At 32.3% G+C, this 12,150-nt stretch overlaps 1 protein-coding gene across 1 annotated transcript in view; it reads right to left on the bottom strand.

Annotated features, from left to right (window-relative positions):
- The window catches only part of LOC111046922 (pumilio homolog 2), a 608,126-nt gene that overhangs the window by 569,069 nt on the left and 26,907 nt on the right, over positions 1-12,150 (bottom strand). The window contains exon 2 of the mRNA XM_039440391.1: positions 2,043-2,161. Within this exon, the coding sequence (XP_039296325.1) occupies positions 2,043-2,161 (119 nt within the window). The remainder of the gene's footprint in view (positions 1-2,042; positions 2,162-12,150) is intronic.

The raw sequence follows: 12,150 nt of genomic DNA, 5'->3' as shown, positions 1-12,150 counted from the left end.
TGAATTCAAAAATTAAAAATGGCCGCCATTTTGAATATGTACATCGAAAATTTTTCATTTCATTTTTTAAAGTTCAGTCTCTATAGCATAAATATCATGCCAAATTTTAGATCAATACAACATTTCGTTCTCAAGAACGAAAATTTAAAAATTTCCAAGTGAAAAAACTAAATGGCAGCCTCTATAAGAATAACCATTAAGTTTTTGGACACTTCAAATACGTCATTTGTAGTCTCCTATCATCCAGGAACAATAGGCCTACCCTAAAATGTTCGACACTACTTTTGAAACACCCTCTATAAAAAGTTTTACATAAAAGCGAAAAGGCACTTATTCATTTAGTCACTCACTCACTCATTCATTCATAATCAACAGAGCTAAAAATCGACTGAACCAAATACGTTCAATTTTGGTATGTATGTTCAGATGGCATTCTAGACGCGTACTAAGAACGGATTTGAAAATATTTTCAAAGATACGCCCAAAATCTGCGTTTTCCCAGCGTTTTCTCAGTTTTTTTCAGGAACTAATCGACAAAAAATTTTTAAATTTGGTGCACAGGCTCAGCTGAGGTATAAAAATGTTGTAGTGGAAGTTAAGATTCGCCCAAAGTTAAGACGCCCAAGTTCTGCCCAGGATCGGCGATTTTTGAGCGTTTTTTTCTGCGTTTTCTAGGCCTAATCAATAACTAATCGACAGATCATGTACAAATTTCGTAGAAGTTCAACAAAGTTCTGGATATTTCATTTTGAGGACTACGCCGAATTCAGGATTACGCCGAAGATACCCTCAAGATAGGCGGTTTATTTGCGTTTTCCTAGCGTTCCCAGAGTTTTTTCAACTTTTTTCAAGAACTAATTGAGAGAAAATTTTCAAAGTTGGTACAGAAGTTCAGCCAGGGTCTAAAACTTTTGTCTTGAGAGGAGTTCAAAATTACGACAAAGATACGCCCGACACAGGCGAAATATCCGTAAACAAAAGACGAATGTAGGCCTATATAAAAAAATAATTATTTTACTAAAAGTTACTAACACTTATGATTATTTTTGATAAGAAGATTAAGGCATTTGTCATACCAGTGAATCAGCCTACAAAAACAATCTTCATAAAATGCTGCCGCCAAATGAATCCAAGTAGAATATGGCTAGAATATGTTTAGTTTGAATGCTCTGCCTTCAAAGTCATCTTTTTGAGTTTTATTTATACAATATGACAATTTACACTGAGTCTAACAAGACACATAGTGGTACAAAAGAAAATAGCACTGATTGGTGAAAAGGTATTAGTTACTAGTGGCCAAGTCAGGTCTGTATGGTGGGTGATCGAAAGTATCCCATTTGATTTGCTGGAGAATCCACGAGCACTGTGAGTACGAGTTGTCACGAAGATTTCGGAAGTCACTTAAACTGACGTCATTCATTTTCCGAGACCATTCTTGCACAACCTCATAGCTCATAACGTTTCCTGCTTAAAATTGACTCATTGTCATTCCATTTATGCTGGAATATTGTCTTTTGCTTGCAAAAACGAATAACGCTACGAAACTGTTTAAAGTGTTTGGTCAGAAAATTAGACATTATATAAAGTGGAGAAAACATAACCTATTTTCTGGAATATCTTAGTGAATCAAAATTCGGGGGAGGAACAGCTTTGGGCTGAGCCTGTTGATCCTACACCAAATTATTTAAAAAATGATTATTTAATAAATTATTTAATTATTGAATAATGATTTAAATAAAAATAATGATTTCAATTATTTAAAAAATTGAATCAATAAAAGAATAAAGAACTATCACTTGGCGGGAAGCTTAATGGAGGCGGCCATGTTTCGGAGTCAACAATTGACGATCTGACCGCACCGATCACAGGGCATTCAGCGGTTATGACAAGCTGTTCAGCTCTGTGAAAATGACCCCCCTACCGCTTGTCTGTGACTTATGATATGTGATCGAAGGTTGAAACACATGACATTCGTACATTAGTGACTAATAGCACACGCATTGATTTGTATCGAATGAATAAATAAATAGATGAATGAATACCTGAGGCTGAGGACGCAGCACATGTTGCGACGAGGCTGCCACGTGACCGTTGGGCTGACCGAGCATGTCGGCAGTGGTCTCCCCTCCTCCTAACCACTTCATTTGGCCTCCGCTACTGTCTACAAAACAAAAAAAAACACACAACTCAATTAATCTTCTTCTCATCTATGTCTATACTATATATACAGAGGATTCATAAAAGTTGTAACAGCCAAAGACCAAAGATTCTAAATAAAATGTAATGTTACTTTTGAATATTAATGGACAATAGTAATATTAAAGATCAATAAATATATTAATAACGTAATAAATTAAAAAAACGAAGTTAGAAAATGAATAAATAAACTTAAATTAATATACAGGATGTTTGAGAAGTGTCGACGAACATTCTAGGGTATTGTCATAGCCACCTCTAGTACAAGGCCCCGGCCTACGATATTGCAACGTCGCAGTGTAGGCCAATAATCTAATACATGATTGGTGGAAAAGATCAGCTGGTATTTTTTAAATATTTTTCACCAATCATGTATTAAATTCTAGGCCTACACTGCGACGTTGCAATATCGTAGGCCGGGGCCTTGTATTAGAGGTGGCTATAGTATTGTTCCTGGATGATAAGAGACTACAAATGTCGTATTTGAAGAGTCCAAAACTCAGTAGTTATCCTCATAGCTGCCATTTTGTATTTTTCACTTAGAAATTTTTATCTCAAGAACAAAATTACTTTTGAATTTTACCGCGCTATAATTATCATGGCACAGAAAATTAGGTTTGTATGGTAATGATAGTACTATGAGAAAATGTAAAGTGAAATAATAAAAGTGAATAAAGAAATAAAACAATGTAAGATAAAAATACAATATAAATATTCAAAAGAAATAGATATAATCAAATTACTTATTTTATAAAAAATTACATTGTGTTAAAATGGATACTTATATTAATGTAAAAGATCAATAAATAAATTAATAAAGTATTTTTAAAATGAATGAATTCAGGGCTACTTTCTTGTATTTTTTATAAAATAGAATTATAGTACCCTTCAAAAATAATAAAACAGGAATACAAATTGTAACGTAACTACTAGTCTTGGTGATTACACCATTTTTATAACCTGATGATGGTATGATCACCGAAACTAGTAGTTACGTTACAATTTGTACTTGTTTTTTAATATGTTTTTCATTTTAAAGGGTACTATAGTTCTATTTTATAAATTAATAAAGTAATAAATAAAAAATGCGAAGTTAGAAAATGAAGAAATAAACTTAAATAAATATATACTGTGGAAAAGTTAGATTGGTTTTTTTTGCGCCAATTACTGACTAGCTTCTCTGTTTTTTGCTGGTCGTGTCGGGAATGCTTGAGGGTGAGTTTTGTTCATATTGTAATATTATGAATTGTCCACGTGGATCTATTATTAAATATATTTTTTGTTAACAGTGTTTGGAAGTGGTTTCTTTTGTCTAATATGTACCTACTACCTAGTACCTACCGAACGTTGCAAAAATTTGCAAAAAAATGCCCAGTAAAATGTCCTTATATCTACCTTAGTTTTCGAGATCCATCGATTTTTCGATATTTTTGTAACAGGCCTACCGTCAATAAAATGTCAATAGCTACAAACCTATCAGTCAAAATCGAATTCTAAGGATATGGTGGGATGAGAAAGAAGTCATCATCATCCATCATGTTCCGGTGTACACCGCTTCCTCGGTCTTCCGACGTCTCTTTTTCATCCAACTGCAACTTCCAGGCTTGTAGTGGAAAACGGATTGGTGACACGACACCGGTCATTTTTTCACTTCAATCTTTATTGTTTTATCATTTCTGCTAGTGGTTGCACATTGTTCTCACTGAATTGCATATTTTTTTATGTGATCTAGTCTTGAGTATCCTTGGATGCTGCGCAGAAACCTAATCTCTGATGCCTGAATTCGTGAGTCATTATTCTTGGTATTTCATAAAATCACTTCACTTATATAGGCTACTTTATTCAAATTAATAAAAACAATATAAAACTTGTAGTACCCTTTTATTAAAACAATTTAAAAACATTTTTAACGACTAGTTTCGACCCACTTTTGTCATTTTCAAGTTTAAACTTGTGAAGTTTTATATTGTTTTTATTAATTCTTAGTCTTTGTCCATACCTCACTACCGCATGTCATTAAAGGAATAACCTTGTCTTATAAAACTTTATCCCCGTATTTTTTCTGGCCTTACCCTTTAACGTTCGGTGAACGGTTCCACAAATTAAGTTAAACTTTGCTATTTTCTTAGGTATATCATGTTCTGACATAGGATACATCACAACCGAGGTATTTGAAGTAGCTCATCTGTTCCATTATTGTATTATTTATGACTATAATTATGGAATGCAAGGGCCACTTGCCCCGAAATGCCATTACTTTTGATTCCTGAGATGAGATATTCATATTGAAATATCTACTTACAGCTTGAAGCCCATGAATTGATATCTGTAGCTTATCCTCACTCTCCTGACCTATCACTGTATCGTCAGCAAACATGAGAGAGTAGAGGAAGACTCCCTGCCCAATTTTAACTTTTCTTTGTCGCCTATTTGAGTCTTTTCTTTGTCGCCTATTCCTCATCAGCTCGTCAAAATATAATTATATATATTAAATAGCGTAGGTGAATTTGGGAATCCTTGTCTAATTCTAGTTGATGATCAACTCTTTCTCAGGTTTACCTTTTATACATATTAGAACATACGTTTTTGAATACAGTTCAGCAATGATAGTCACAGAGAAAGAAGTTTCAATAAAATTCATATAATTATTATAATCATAATATAATAAATCATATAATATGTTTCTTTGCTTGACTTTCATGGAAGCTCTAAGTTGAAAGAATACTTTCGTCGAGTTCAAAGCCAATTTTCAACAGTTTTCTCGATTTTTTATTGATATATTATCAATAATGGAAAAACGTCTCCATTTTATAAGGTTTCGAATGAGTAGAACTACAAAAGAAGTTAAATCTGCGAATATCTACGGTCTTTAGCTGATACACCATTCTTGGTATACTCATATAAAAAAAAGAATTGACTTATACATGTACGGAATACGAAATACATGTTCGACGCATCATCAGGTATGAACCACTGAAACTGAACTGATTAATTTGAAATCTTGCTTAAAAATTCTCAATTTACCAAGGATGGATATATACTTATTTTCAATTCGTCAAGTTTTAGGATTGTGCCAATCCATCAATATTTAAGGGATGTCTTTGTATGTAAAGAAGATATTCAGATTTTTTAACTCTACGCCCTTCAAAGCTTTGAAATCTATTTGAATGATTAAAAACTTACACTTATACTTTCACAATTGGATCGATTACATAAACTCAGAAATTAGACGTTTTTGAATGCCTCTTCCAACTTCAGTACAATAAACGAATGCGGATAGAAACCTTTCAAACGAAAAAATGCGTCTCAATTTTTAATAAACAATGCAGTAGTAGAAGATTGCTATTTAAGCAATAAGAGGAGACCATCTTGTACCCAGTTAGTTTTAACGTTGTATTCACTGCGGATGGACTCACTCTCTCTCTCTCACACACTCTCTCTCCCCCTCTATCTCACTATATCTCTTTATCAATGTACGTATGTATTTTCAAACTCCCTCTCACTCAATATTTCACTCTCTCGCTCACGATGAGTGTTTTCACTGTTTTCTATCTCTATTTCTCATCAAAACACACTTTTCACTCAACACTCCTTATGTGTGTTTTCCTCAATTTTTCAATGTGGGTTTTCTATCACTATTTCTCTTCAAAACACACTTTCTCACACACACTATTTCACTCTCTCAATGTATGTTTTCTATCCATATTTCTCTTCAAAACATAGCTTCTGTCTCACTCTTTAGATGTATGTTTCCAATCTCTCTCTTAAAAACACACTTTCTCACTTACTATTTCACTCTCTCAATGTATTTTTTCTATCCCTATTTTTCTTCAAAACACACTTTCTGTCTAACTCGTTCGATGTATGTTTTCTGTTTATATTTCTCTTCAAAACACGTTTTCTTGCTCTCTATTTTATTCTCTCAAGGTGTATTTTCTATCCCTATTTCTCCTCGAACCCCAATTTCTGTCTCACTCTCAATCCCTATTTCTCTTCACTCATTTACTCTCTTGATGCATGTACTCTCTATCTCTATTTCTCTTCAAAACTCACTCACTCACTCACTTGCTCTCTCTCTCTCTGTAATTTACTCTCTCGATGCATGTATTCTCGATCTCTATTTATTTTCAATACACACTTTCTGTTTCACTGAATTTCGCCCACATCACTTTTATTGTAAAGTGTAAAGTAAAGTCATTTACTGTATCTAACTATCAGGCTATCTATCTATCATTCATTTACTCTCTCGATTTATGTAGTCTAATCTCTATCTCTATTTCTCTTAAAAACACAATATCTGTCTCACTCTTTTGATCTATGTTTTCTATCTCGATTTCTCTTAAAAACACTCTTCACCAGTCTCTATTTTACTTCTCTAGATATGTTTTCTATCCCTTTTTCTCTTCAAAACACAATTTATGTCTCACTCTCTCGATATAAGTTTTATATCTCAATTTCTCTTCAAAACACTATTTCTGTCTCACTCTTTCAATGTGTGTTTTCTATATCTATTTCTCTTCAAAACACCTCATCTCACTCTTTCAATGTGTGTTTTCTATCTCTATTTCTCTTCAAAACACACGTCCTCTGTCACTCACTCATTTACTTTCTCGATGTATTATTTATCTCTATTTCTCTTCAGAACCCACTATCTCCCTCTCACTCTTACTCATTTACACCCTCAATGTATTCTCTATCTCTATTTCTCTTCAGAACCCACTATCTCCCTCTCACTCTTACTCATTTACTCCCTCAATGTATTCTCTATCTCTATTTCTCTTCAGAACCCACTATCTCCCTCTCATTCTTACTCATTTACTCCATCAATGTATTCTCTATCTCTAGTTCTCTTCAGAACCCACTATCTCCCTCTCACTCATCTACTCTCTCAATGTATTCTCTATCTCTATTTCTCTTCAGAACCCACTATCTCTCTCACTCTTTCTATCCCCCAGTATGTATTCTCCATCTCATACTCCTGTTGGAAACGTCGTATGTACATTGTGTAACGCTCAAGGGCTAATGATGCTCTCAGAAAGTGAAAGCACTACTCTCTTAGTACAGTCATAATGTACTGCACTAGTACAACCCCTGCCCACAACCATTCTAGGGCTCAAGTAATAGATAGCCAGGCCCTTTCCTGCTCATCCGGGCACTCGTTACCCCGTTTTCAACAGACTACTCAGCTTTCCTTCTTACTCTTCTTCCAATTCTTATTCTCCTTCTTCTTCTTCGAGCACACAAACCGCAGTCTTAATGAAAATTAATAATTCAGAACCAACCTCCCTGTACGGTCAACAAACCCTTATTGAAGCATCCAACGAAAAAAGCTGAAGATATCCAACATTCACCCGTGGAATATCTTTACGGATAATCAACACAATCTATGATTATGTTTTAATTAACTATGAATTAATGTTTACTCAAGTTAAATGAAGTATAACAGGAAAAATATTTTTTCATGGATCTTCTCAATCTCAACTTCATATTGAATATCTTCAAATTTATCTCTATAAGAGGAGGCTTTGATAATCATTCACTAACATTTACGTGAATTCAAAGTAGGCTAATCATTTATTTATTTATTGGATAGAGTAGCCTAAACAATACAGTAGTCGGAATAGAAAAACAGGCTATTGCCCAAAACTTCTTCAATTTCCTAATTTTGTCTTAAATTGTCCAAATATTATGTAGGTTATGTCCATTTCAATTTATACACTAAATCATCAATCGGAATATACAAATAAGAATAAAACATTTAGAATAGAATTCTTCAAAATGTGAAAACTACTGATAAGAATAATTTGATTTTAAAATAGAAATTGGACACCATCTATGATTACTGTGTAATGTTTCTATAAATAGGATAATTAAATTAGGAAAAATCATAAAAATCAGAAAATTCTTCAGGTTTCCTGATTTATCTAAAAAGGTAAAAAGGCTAACAAGTACTAGACTTGATATTTGAATATGTAAATATTATCCTATAGTGAGGTCCACGTTATAATGACAGTGTAGAAGGATAGTAGAACAGCGTTGCCGATTCTCAGCCTGACTAGCTCAGGTCTAAATTTCGGCTCTAAATTTATTGTCTAAATTCAATTTTTTCTAAATTTGGCTTAGTGGTTTTGTATATGTTTGAACTTTTCAACATCAAAATGAACTTTATTCCGAAGTGAAATGTGTAAATTTAAAGTATTGTGCTGACTATAACCTTAGTGTCCGGTTTCCCATTAGGGAAATTTGGACTATATAAGGCGAGGTGGAACTACCCTTGGGTCTCCCCACCATTCAAGCCATACGCTAATAATAATGATAGCTCAGGTCTGGTGTCAAGAGTTTTCAGGTCGCAACTGATCAAAGAGAATAGCTGTTACCGGTATTTTAAAATAATCAATAATATTTTATTCGTTAAGAAAATAAATTTTTCAATGATTAAATAATAAACAGCGATAGATTAGGCTATCTGCTTTTGTCCAATGGTAGACAAGGATAGCAGCACCAATGTTAATCAAATACTGCCATCATAATGTGAACCTTACTATAGCCTATGAATTTTCATAAATACTTTTTACATGCCAAAGTTAATAGATTTTTTTAAATTCTAGAACAAATTGAAAATCATTTTTTTTCTATCCAGATACAAATTGCAAAAAAACTGACACAATATTTATGACTACAGTATTAGTATTTTGTTTGTTGTATAAATCAAATACATCGGACCTAGAGACGATAATGCGGGAGAAATACTTATTATTAAATTGATTAGCCTATTCCATGGTGAATATTCAGTAGTCTCAAAGGATTATTAAAATACTAACTTACGCTACTTCCAGACAAAACAATTATATGTTTCTAGTGATAGGCCTATTCTTTTCTATATTTTATTCCAGACTTATTTTTACAAAACCTATTCAACAATAGTAACAAACATAAACATTTATTTCCATTCAACAGTTCCTAGATCCTGGTTACATTTCATCAAGAAACAAAATCTATTTCAGACCAATCACTGCAATTTGAAATCTGCATCTGTCACAAGAACTCTGTTTTTATTGTCACTTGCGTGTTAGTGGAGAAAAATCTTTCCATCTACAAACTGGAGAAATAGAAATAACCAATTTAGAGAAAGTTACAAGCTGTTGAACAGATCGTAAAAGATAAATACAGACAACCCTTGAGGCATTTATAGTTTTTCTCAATTATTATTATCGATATCTATTTCCAAACACTTATCAGCCCATCGAATCAGTTACGACATTTCAAAACCTACTTCAATTTCTGTCTACTAGACTTCCTATTGTGTTTAGACTAGAACGGTTTCTTCTCTAGTTACTGAATTCAATAATGGGAGAAAAGTAATGCTTTCTTGGCAGTTTTGCAAACAATTGCTAAGAAATGCTCATTGTTTTTCAACTGTTGTGTACTATTAATTCTAACATTAATAAAGTGGCATGATTTTCTTATAAAATAAATTGTGTTCTACTGTATCATCTATTGAATAAGAAATATGTAATAAGGATATCAATTTCATAGAAATCTTACTTAGAATAGTAGGTAGATGTTTCATTGAATTTTCTTCAATACACATTATACTAAGGTCTAAGCTCAACTTTACTCAAGTTTCAATGTCTGGATGAACATAAATTATATAAAAGTTATAATATTTATGTATTAAAATGTGTTTATCAGCACTCAATAAGAGGGAAATAAAACATTGCTGGTGCAAAAAACAAAAATATTTTGTGATTCAAGTTTAACTTAAAGCACAATGCACAATATTAATTTAACATTAGCACAATGTAGGCTCATTTCATCAATTTATTTAGTATTTTTGATGCAATGCTTACTTTGACTTTGACTTTTGTCCGTTTTTCCAGCAGTCTTGTGGCTGCAGGAGTCGTCATGATTATTGACGAACATTTATAGTACTCAAATTACGGTACCAACCAAAAATGCATGTCAACACAAGTTATTATAATTGTTTACTTTACGTCAAAGACTAGCCTAGTTATGCCACATTATTTTAATTTTTGTTTGTACGGTATGGTTATTAAGTTACTATTTAATAGTAATTTAATTCAACAATTTAACTCAATAATTTTATTTATTTAAAGCTTTTTGATTTTCCAATGTAAATGGTTATTTTTACCTAAAAATAAAAATCGGTTTTAAGCAAATTTATCGATAAATTCCAAAGTTCCAAATTAATGACCAGGCATTCCTGTGTAGATCTCGTCGGCAATGTTTGATCAAACTTCAAGCTTATTCAATCTTCTATTTTTATTCAAGTAAATTTGTTTTGATATAGGCCTGCATATTGAAAGATTTGAATTACGGTATTTAATGATTAATATAAACTGAATATTATTTTATTGGATACCATTAAACAATATTCAGACTGTTATAACATTGTTTTTTTCTAGTTTTGATCCTCAATTTATTGAATTTCACAATAAACACTACATACTTGTCACCACTTGCAAACCTAACCTATCAAATTGCTGATGCTGGATCTAAAATGACAAATCAGTTGTTTCTTGTCATAATTATTATTATCAACAGATTTAATGACATTCTGACACACATGACTATAATAATTATAATTTCATGTTTGAACATAATTAACTTGAATCTAATGTTGAGGTTAGATTTATCCCACTTATTGTGCAGTGACTGGCATCTATTTCTTTCAAGTTCATTTCTACGCCGTATGTAGACTTTATCATTTCTTGTTATCAGAATAAATAATTTTAATCTACTTTATTAGAAGCATCAACAATTAATTATTCAGTTTTGTTGATTAGATCATTGTTGTCAGCCATCAACACGAGATCAATATGCTTCGGTAGTTAATCAAGAGGTTTATTTACGGAACTGGGAAGATATTTATAACTGAAACGTACATTTTGAAGAACAGTACAAAATTTGTATTAGTTATATTTTGAGGAAACAATTGTAAAAACCATGTTTTTTGTCAGAAATTGATTTAATTATCCTCATGAAAACTTAAACTTCTCATACTAACCTGAACCAAGCGCGAACGATAATGATAAAAACAATGGCTGAATCTGAAGGAAGCTTTTGGAGTTTCAATTAAATATTTGATAGAAACACTATAATAAGTAAGGTAATATGGATCATTATTGTACTTACATAGTATTTTGAATGGAATGAGAAACTGATTCCAATTGAAACGATCACAAACTGGAATAGCCGATTCAGCTTAGCATTAGCTGCTCCAATACAAGGAACCGAAATGTGCACTGTCAAACTCAATACCGCATAAACACTGTAAGAAGCGAACACTGTTGTCAAATTTATTATTATACACTCTCACGATATTATACACGGTTTATTACAACTATTATTTACAATAATTATGCCCCCGAATCAGGAGGATGTACACGGATAAATTACATGAATATTTATCGTCTATACATGCGACATCTTGATTTCAAGAATCGCAGAGCATTGTGGGAAGAAAAGCGCTTCAAAACATCAATCCAATTCGCATGCTCCTGCCATCTGTCAATAGATAATAGAACTAAAACTCTTTCAGCGGGCTTTTTGAATTTTAATGAGTTGATAAAAGATGAAAATATAATAAGTAATTTAAGATAATATTTAAACTTGAAGTATATTCAATTATAATTTGTAGTGAATGACAATGAATTTTCACAGTATGAAATATAGTACTGTAAAGTGGGACACTTTTTTTTACAAAAAATAGCCAGAATATTTATTGCCAAATACAAGAAATATTTTTACAAATAAAAATAATTATAGAAATACAATACCGTAGTTTTTGGCGTGACTGGAAAAAGAAGCCTTGAGCTCCAGCCCCGAGTTCTAAAAATAAGAAATACATTTTTTTAATCTAATAACAGCAGTAGGCCTACAAATGAACAATTCTGTTGATGGATGATAAACTATGGATGTTGAATTTTATCA

Source organism: Nilaparvata lugens, chromosome 13 (assembly GCF_014356525.2).
Source record: "Nilaparvata lugens isolate BPH chromosome 13, ASM1435652v1, whole genome shotgun sequence".
Taxonomy (NCBI): Eukaryota; Metazoa; Arthropoda; class Insecta; order Hemiptera; family Delphacidae; genus Nilaparvata; species Nilaparvata lugens.
The sequence above is the reverse complement of the archived record's forward strand: the minus strand, read 5'-3'. Positions and strand labels throughout refer to the sequence as shown.